At 37.9% G+C, this 9,966-nt stretch overlaps 1 protein-coding gene across 1 annotated transcript; it reads left to right on the forward strand.

Annotated features, from left to right (window-relative positions):
• Positions 1-300: 300 nt before the first annotated feature.
• Positions 301-3,312, forward strand: LOC123563598 (acetylcholinesterase-like). The gene is made up of 2 exons (XM_045356473.2): positions 301-2,214; positions 2,641-3,312. Exons 1-2 carry the CDS (start codon positions 659-661, stop codon positions 2,888-2,890), a joined length of 1,806 nt encoding a protein of 601 aa, XP_045212408.1. The 5' UTR covers positions 301-658; the 3' UTR covers positions 2,891-3,312.
• Positions 3,313-9,966: the final 6,654 nt, after the last annotated feature.

The following is a 9,966-nucleotide window of genomic DNA, read 5'->3' on the forward strand; positions in this document are numbered from 1 at the left end:
CTTATAAATGAGTGATTTAAAGAAATATGATCATATTTTGGAACGACTTAGCTGTCTTCTGATGATTATTTATCCTATACGTATATCAGGATATGGAGTGCGTCTACTTATAAAACATTGTAAAGGAAGAGTTTTCACTAACATGTGCTGTACCTTTTTAACTTTACAGTTGCATATAAAGAGAGAGGGGGATGGGGATATATTTCATTCACCGATTACAGTATTTAATGAACTTAACATAAACATCTGAAAACAGCTAGGGCGTTCCATACAAAACTGACACGCTAGTGTTTTACTGTGAAATATTGATTTGACGGGTATTAACGGATTCAATATTCTTGTTATAGTTTCTATATATAATGAAAATACTTATATCAGTGACACTTGTTATCAGTCGAATGAGCCATTTACATTCTGGTATAGACTTGCAGGTAAAAGAAGTGTGAAATTGTATGGAATATCGACCTTCTTGTTTGAACTGGGACGTGCTTCTTTATGCAACCCTGTAACTTTATCAATCTAAGCAGTGTTAAACTTGTGAAATACACAGATCGCATTTTATAAACGAGTACGCATGTATCAAGTTATATAACGGACGGGGGTATAGGAACTGTTAAATATTTGCTTGTTTGTGGTTTACACAGATACACAGAGAGATATGGCACATTTTACATCAAGAATATTTTTGCTTCTGAGTTTGGTTTCTCGATTTCTTTCAGTGGAAGTTCCAAGTGTGACTATGAGACTAGGGACAATAAGCGGAGAAACTAAAAGTGTGGTATTTCGAAATAAACCGTATGAAGTTGACAGATATCTCGGCATTCCATATGCTAAGCCTCCAACTGGAGAACTGAGGTTCAGAAAGCCGGAGCCGTTTGGCCCATTTCCTGAGCCGTACAGTGCTACAGACTTTGGACCAGCATGTCCACAAGCTATAGTTCTTCCTCACCAGCCCGAGGAGAAGACATCAGAAGACTGTTTATTTCTCAATATTTATGTACCACGACAGGAATCCGACCAGAAATCAGGCCACGCGGTTATGTTCTTTATTCACGGCGGCGGATTTTCAATCGGTTCAGGAACGTTTTATGATGGAGGATTCCTTTCATCTGTCGGAAATGTGATTGTAGTCACCATCAATTACAGACTTGGATTGCTTGGATTTCTTGATATTGACAATGGAAAATCTTCGGGTAATTTTGGTCTTACGGACCAACGTTTGGCCCTGCAATGGATCAATGAAAATATCGGTTCGTTTGGAGGTGACAAAGATAGGGTGACCATATTTGGGGAATCCGCAGGTTCAATAAGTGTTTTATTGCAAATGATTTATCCCCCAAATGACGGATTCTTCGGAAGTGGTATCTCGCAGAGCGGGGCTTTAAATGTGCCGGGATATTACAAGGAAAATAACATCGATGTTGCTAAATTTTATGCTGAGAAAATGAACTGTAGTGTTAAAGACATGAATGAAGTTTTCAGTTGTCTTAAGTCGGCAACACCTGAAAATATAATCAAAGTTGTTTCTGACGCAGTGGCATCTCCTGGTATGGCTGACGCAGCAAAAGTTGGTGCTGTTCCAACAATTGATGGAGAATTTATCAAAACGAACCCCGTTGACTTGTATAGGAAAGCAGTAAATGAAGAGAGTGAGGAAATAAACTTCTTTCGAACACTTAAACTAATAAATGGCGTTAATGGTATAGAAGGCGGGATGTTTCTTATAATGTTCGGATCAGATAATTTGGAAGAACTTGAGATAACTAGAGAACAGATGAATACGCAGCAAATTCCTGGTGCTACAGCATTACTCTATGGTCAGCGAACTGTTCCTGAAGTTGTGAAACAGCTTCTGATTGCAGAATACACGGACTGGAAAAATCCTGATGATCCCAGAACACTTCGTGAACAAGTATTGCGCCTTTTTGGTGACATTTATTTCAATGTTCCTGCGATAGAAATGAGTCGCGTTCATTCCAATGCATCTGATGTTTACAGTTACCTCTACAACTTCGTTCCTGTTCTGGACAAACAAATGTTTCAAACACCAAGCTGGGTTAGTATGGCAAACCATGGGGACGAATTAGCGCCTGTGTTTGGATACGGCTTTGATTTGGCAGCTCTGATGAACATATCTGATTACACACCTCCAGAATGGGAGCTCGAGTTGTCAGGGAGAATGATGACATATTGGACAAACTTTGCAAAAACAGGGTATGACATTTGTCACGATTATTATTTAAATATAACAGTGATATAACACAGTATTCATCCAATCATGTATAGCGCGTAATTTCCTTTCTCAAATTAACATAAATAATGAAGGTCTTATTAAGTTTGATTCGAGATCTTTGTACAGAAATCATAAGGATGAAAAGTCGGCTCAGTAGCCTAGTGTGGAGCGTCCGCTTTGAGTGCGGGAGGTCTTGGGTTCGATCCCCGACCGCGTCATACCAAAGACGTGAAAAATGGTACCAGTAGCTCCCTTGCTTGACGCTCAGCATTAAAAGGGAAACTGGCCTCTCTCATATCCTCGTGATCGACTTAATATAAATTATGCATAGACTAACGATGAAAATGTTTAGTATAAAGAAATTTTAAGTCATGAAATATGTATTTTCCTCTATCTTTTTTTCTTAGAAATCCGAATAAACCAGCATCAGATGTAGTATCTTCTACAGTTTGGCCAAAATATGACGTCACATCACAGTCCTACATCAAGTTTGATAGGGAAGATTCTATTGGTCAGTATTTGTTTACGAAAGAAACCGACTTCTTGAGGAATACTTTACCAAACGTATTCGATGCTACAGAGGTTCCGCAAACTATTACATCACAATATGGTATCAAAGACGAACAAAGTTGCGATAAAGACGGCACATGTGGATGAATCAAGCCTCTGACATTCTATTCGATGAACAATATATTTTATTTCAAAACCCCTGCGGACACGAAAAAAAAATCACACATCATTTGTGACATTGACCTTGATATGAGAGACCAGGCGACACGCCTTTTCAATATGGTTAACATTTATGTCAAATAATTTTGAAATCCCCCTATAAATGTTTATGATACAGCCGGATGCGCTTGCTCGCGCACGCACGCACGCTCACACACACACACACACACACACACACACACACACATACACACACTAAACCACGCACACGGAGGGACTGACTGTGCTATTTTATTATGCCCACCTTCGGGGGCAAAATAATAGGAGAACTGATATAAAAAATACATGTGTTTTACTTTATCATACAAAAGGGTTGTAATTTCATGAAATAGAAAATAAAAGAAAGTTAACTGTAATGTTTAATATTTATGCCAAGTGATTTGAATATACAACAATGTGTCACAGGGTGAGAAAAATGGCCATTAAGTCCGGGGCTCGAACCCGGGACCCCTCGTTTACAGGGCGAGTGCTGTACTGACTAAGCTAACCGGCTGTCTGACACATCTTCTCCCCTAACGTGACTAAGTCCGTACCGTGACTTACACCCCCACAAACTGGAAATTCGTCCTCGAATTCCGGAGGTTCATAATATTGCAAATGTCGTAAGACTGGCCAAGCACACAGACACTTTGGGTTCGGACCCCATCCAGCCCGCTGTCCCGCTCTCATGGTGAAATGCTAAAAGTTATTGGCTAAACTTAACCAGGGGCGGAGAAGAGCCGGGTGGATGGGGGTCCGAACCCGGAATGTCTGTGCTTTATATATAGCTGTACTGTGTGATCCATAATTTACAGGCGTGTTTATAAACGGACACAATGGCTCTCTACGTCATTATCATCCCATATTGGCTGCGTAGTGTTAAGACGTTATTATTCCTTCTCTTGAGAAGGAATATTATAGTTCAATAAGTCACACTTGACTGAGCTACTAATACCGAAAGCTGTTGTCATTACAAGCTGGCCAATAAAACTCCGTGACCTTAGAAATAACCTCTGACGTTAGCACGGGTGGTAAACGCGCAATCTAATTCCCACTGGAAATACGCTAAAAATGGGATGCGCGGCTTCTGGTGCTGGTGTTGCGCATCAATATATACAAAATCGAGGTAGGTGGGTTTTTGTCTTTTGTAAATAATGACACATTTACAAATGTTTTCGAAAAAAGCAAAACGCTATTCGACATAAAAATGAATAAAGATCATATGTGTGAAATACCAACTTATCAATTTAAGAATCAGCTATTTTATCACGAAAACTCTGCTGGCTCGAACTGTCAAAAAAAGCATGAAATCATGAAAAATGCCAATTTTCTAACTCTTGTGCCTCCTTTTTGGAAATGTGACGCTTCTAATGATCAAACACGTGTAAAACAGTCATGAATATTACATACATTTGCATGAAATGTTGCTTTTGGGGTAAAGATTGGCAAAAAAAAATAATCGGGAATGGGATTGCGCCCCGGGAATGGAGTTGCGCGTATACATTATATACATTATGTTGTATACGAGCAACTCCATTCCCGGTTCGCAACCATATTCCCGATTATTTTTCTGTCAATTACGTCCCCGTAATCAGGATTTGAAGCAAATAATTTAGATATTCGTTACTTTATAACAGTTAAGTTATCATAAAAAGCATCAAATGTCCTCAGATTAGGCATATGAGGTCAAAAAACGTCCATTTTTGTTGATTTCATACTTCACGCTTGTTGTCGCCTGAGTTTTCGTGATAATAGAGCCGAATCATAACTTACAAACCAGATATTTTACACATATGATGTATTATCATATTTGTGTCGAATAGCATTTTGCTTTTTTCGAGAAAATTCATTCTTGTCTCATACTAAGCAAAATCATAACTTCACATATCTCAATTTCGTCTTTTCATACGCGCAACACCAGCACCGGACGTTGCGCAACCCATTTTAAGCGTATTCCCAGCGGGAATTGGATTGCGCGTTTACCACCCGTGGTTAGAGTATTCTTTCCTAATTGAGGCGACTCTCTGACTGAACGCGCTCCGTGGATTACATATTACTAAACCCGAGGATGTTATTTCCTCCATTCTTGAGGAATATAACATACATTCAGTCGGCCAGATAGACATATATCAGCAATTTAAATGTAAACAACTAAATATTATCGTTACCTTGAAATGCATAGTTAAAATATGAAAACAAACCCCATTGCGACCCTCTAATTTTGCGCAACAAATTCACGCATCGAATCGCAATTGATTAACCGGATGCCGTTTACTCTACTGAAAGTGGAAACAGATCTAATTTGTTGTTGGATTTAACAGTTTATGTTAAATAACTAGCGTAACTACTTACTTGGAAGTTTTTTGGCAGTATAAAACAGACATTGCATCCAAAATTTTACAAGATGATCATTTTATATTTATATAGATATGCCCTAGAAGGAACTTTTGCTATGCTTTAACTTTAACAGTGCGTTGACCGTACGTATGGTATAGCAAATTATCGACAAGTGTCATACTAAGCTTCGGTAGGTTCTCGAGTAGGGCAAATAGGCTCGTCCTGTGACTTATTCTTTGCAACGGTATGCTCATAGAACCACTCAATTAACTGGCCGTCGTTGGAAATCTGCGTTGGATACCGGACATCTGCCACTTATAAGGTATTTAGGGTCTATTTATCTACCCTACGTGCCTGATCGTAAAGCTCTCTAACACTTAGAAATAGGATAAATTCATAAATTTTAGATAAAACTCGTGCGCGTCGCTTTATATTGTTAGGCTGCAGGCGATATAAGGTTAACTGATCGTATAGGTACAACAGATGTTTTTATCCTAGGTTTAAAGAAATCAAGATTTTACTGTATTGAAAAGTTATTGAAGTGTAGGATGCACGATTATTTCGTGCTATTTTCAATGGTTTATAGCTGAGTTGAATAGTCAATTAAGTCATTCGAGGTTGTCTGCATTGCTTAACACAACACGTACACTACTTACATTTATAAACTGGATTATAATGGCTGGTGAACAAACGACCACTTGTAAATTCGGCGGCAATTTAGCTGCAGCGGAGTTAAAGAATTATATTGATTCAGACAAGAGAGTTCAACTAGATCATTGAACATTATCAAGAAATTCAATGACGACAAATGCTCACCAGCATTTCCTTTTCATCTAGAAGTTGGCAAAAAAGTTGTATTTTCTGCTCAGAGTTCATCATACGGGTCTATCAAAAAATTCTTTGGATCTACCCCAAGTTGTAACAAAGACTGTCGTAAACTTATCGAAATGCTGATAAACTCAGGATACAGGGACACAGTACATCAGCATGAAAAGTCATTGATGTGTAGATGAAAAATATTTTAGGACGAGCTGAGTGTCGGATTCCGTCTAAACAGGGAGTGAGGAGACCACGGGTTGACTGACAACAAACTTATCAATATGGTCCAGAGAGAAAAAGACTGAACATTTTATATAAGATGAGTATTATTTTCGTTTAATATAATTTTAGTTTGAGATGTGATTGGTCTAAGTGTCAGATGTCGAGGAGCGAGGTCTTGTGTTGTATTACGCCAAGCCGAATGGCACGGGCAAGCGCCGATGGGCGAGATTTATAGTTGTATTACGCCAAGCCGAATGGCAAGGGCAAGCGCCGATGGGCGAGATTTATAGTTGTATTACGCCAAGCCGAACGGCAAGGGCAAGCGCCGATGGGCGAGATTTATAGTTGTATTACGCCAGGCCGAATGGCAAGGGCAAACGCCGATGCGCGAGATTTACATTACATTATATTTATTTATTATTTATTATTAGATTATTAGATTTTCAGTCGTGTCAATATTTCCAATTTTATATAATTTATTTGGGTATCTTTTGAATGTCATATTGCAAACTTTTGGATTACATTATGTTGAAATTCCCGTTTTTCTGTTTGTACATTCTAATTGACTAGGCTTTCAAGTTAACATTTATATTCAGCACATGCTGATTATTGGTCTACTAAATTAATTGCACAATATATAGTCGTCGAATAGCGATATAGTTCCAAAATGGTAATTAGAAGATTGTCAATACAAGGAACAAATGTAGAATCGAAATTTAAACAATGATCATGTGGGTAGCATATCGATTGATTAGGATAGTTAGTTTTATGTATTTTTTAAACCTGTAGATTACTGGTCACGTGACTTACTGCAAATACCAAAGTAAGTTGCTATAGATATAACAAGGTCACTGGCACCAGAACAGAAAGAAAATGCCTCTGTACATGTTATACCCTACCCCTAGGTATTCTATAAGAACCATGGTCATGAACGAGAAAATATACTTACCCGTTTCAATCGTAAATTTCTCATATTAAACACGCAGTTCGGTGAATGGGTACCTAGTGTATTGAACAAGCGATAATTTATCTTCCATCGTGCGCCAGTCACATTATCTCAATGTTCCATATTGCTGAGATTATCAACATATTTTAAGCTTTCGTCAACGTTACAAAAAAATCTTGCTTGACCTTCCCTAATGAACATCCGGTTTAGAGGTCACGGTAGTGTGCACATGTTTGGCGGAATGTAAACAAACAAAAATAGAATTTAAAACAAGAGCTGTTTCCATAGGATGACACATGCCCCCGATGGCACTTTAAATGAATAGTTATGGCCGATGTTCGAGTTTAGGACCTTTGACCTACGGAGCTGGGTCTTGCGCGCGACACGTCGTCTTACTGTGTCACACATTTATGCGTAGTTATTTTAAAATCCATGCATGAATGACAAAGATATGGACCGGACACGCCCATCAATGCACTATCATGAAAAAAGACCTTTAACATCTAAGTGTGACCTTGACCTTTGAGCTACGGACCTGGGTCTTGCGCATGACACGTCGTCTTACTGTGGTACACATTCATGCCAAGTTATATGAAAATCCATCCATCGATGACAAAGATATGGACCGGACACGCCCATCAATGCACTATCCCTTAATGTCTAAGTGTGACCTTGACCTTTGAGGTACGGACCTGGGTCTTGCGCGCGACACATCGTCTTACTGTGGTACACATTCATGCCAAGTTATTTGAAAACCCATCCATCGATGACAAAGATATGGACCGGACACGCCCATCAATGCAATAACCTTTAATGTCTAAGTGTGACCTTGACCTTTGAGCTACGGACCTGGGTCTTGCGCGCGACACGTCGTCTTACTGTGGTACACATTCATGCCAAGTTATTTGAAAATCCATCCATCGATGACAAAGATATGGTCCGGACACGAAAAATGCGGACAGACCGACAGACCGACAGACTGACAGACCGACAGACCGACAGACTGACAGACCGACAGACCGACAGACAGACGGTTCAAAAACTATATGCCTCCCTTCGGGGGCATAAAAAACACATTTTTACAATAAAACTCGAAATGATGAATGAAATTCATCTTGTATATGATCTTTAATTTGAAATCGTACATTGGTCTGCATCTGTTCTGTTTATTTTATTCAGTTTGCACATTTATGCTGCATTTTCACATTTTAGCGAACACGTGTAGTAAAATGACGATTGACATATATTTTCACATTAGCCAATCAGAATGGTTTTGTAATCTAGAACGGAACTTCACCAGGGAAGTTCAAGCAAGTGTTTTGTGTAACGTTGAAATAACTATAAACTACGCGTTCTTTTTCTAAGATAAAATGTATTGAAGAAATGAGACCGGTACACAATGTAAGATAAATTACCACTTGTTTGATATCCATAGTACACATTTACCGAACTGCGTGTTTTAGGTATGAAATGCGCGATTGCAACGAGTTAGTATATTTTCCCGTTCATGACCATGGTTCTTATAGAATACCTAGGGGTAAGGTATAATATGTACAGAGGCAATTTCTTTCTGTTCTGGTGCCAGTGAACAAGGTAATTAAATGATTTACAACAACAACAACAACCACATCGTCATTTATTAGATAACATTATGATTTTCTGTCATTGATCATTGGTCGCATGATTGCTTGCATTATCAATGGCGGATTAGACAACAGCATAATTGCTATAGATATAAGATGTTAATTAAACGATTGTCGGTACAAGGAACAATCGTGCTATTGAAAGATGAATGAAGATCAGTAAAACATTGTTGGATAAGTAGCATTTTATTTGACTATGAAAGTCAAGTACGATGTATTTTGAAGTCTGTGGATTATTATTGTGAATTTTCGCATCATCAAACTTTAAGATAGATTTATGTGTAAAAATAGAAGTAAGATTACTATAGATGCAAGGTGGTAATAAGACAATTGTTAGTATATGGAACAGTCGTAAAATCGAAAGTTGGATATAGAGCAGGAAAGTTACGTTGGTTTGGTAACATTCTGAATGATTAGAATAGTTAATAAAAGGTATATTTGAAACCTTTAGATTATTCGTCACGTAATTGTCTGCATTATCAAAGTTAAATTGTTTTAGAAATTAGAACGTAATTAGTTGATTATCATTTTTTCGAATAATCGTAAAGAGGATAAGTCGTATTCAGAGACGAATTAAAAATCGTTAAAGCCATATTTATAAGATAGCACTCTAATTGTCTACCAAGCGATTATTGGTCGCATGATTGCTTGCATTATTAATGATGGATTAGACTATTTAAAGTATAATTGCTATAGATATAAGATGGTAATTAAACGAATGTCAGTACATGGAACAATCGTACTAGTGAAAGACGGATGAAGATCAATAAAGTAATGTTGGATAAGTAGCATTTCATCTGACTAGGATAGTCAATTACAGTTGCAATTTGAAGCCTGTAGATTATTACTGATGTGATTTTTCGCATCATCAAAGATATATATGTGTAAGATAAAAGTATATTTACTATAGATATTAGGTGGTTATAAGACGATTATCAGTATATGGAACAGTCGTATAATCGAAAGCTGAATATAGAGCAGGAAAGTTACGTTGGTTTGGTAGCATTCTGAATGATTAGAATAGTTAATTAAAGGTATATTTGAAACCTTTAGATTAT

The sequence above is a fragment of the Mercenaria mercenaria genome, chromosome 2, assembly GCF_021730395.1.
Source record: "Mercenaria mercenaria strain notata chromosome 2, MADL_Memer_1, whole genome shotgun sequence".
In the NCBI taxonomy this organism is placed as follows: Eukaryota; Metazoa; Mollusca; class Bivalvia; order Venerida; family Veneridae; genus Mercenaria; species Mercenaria mercenaria.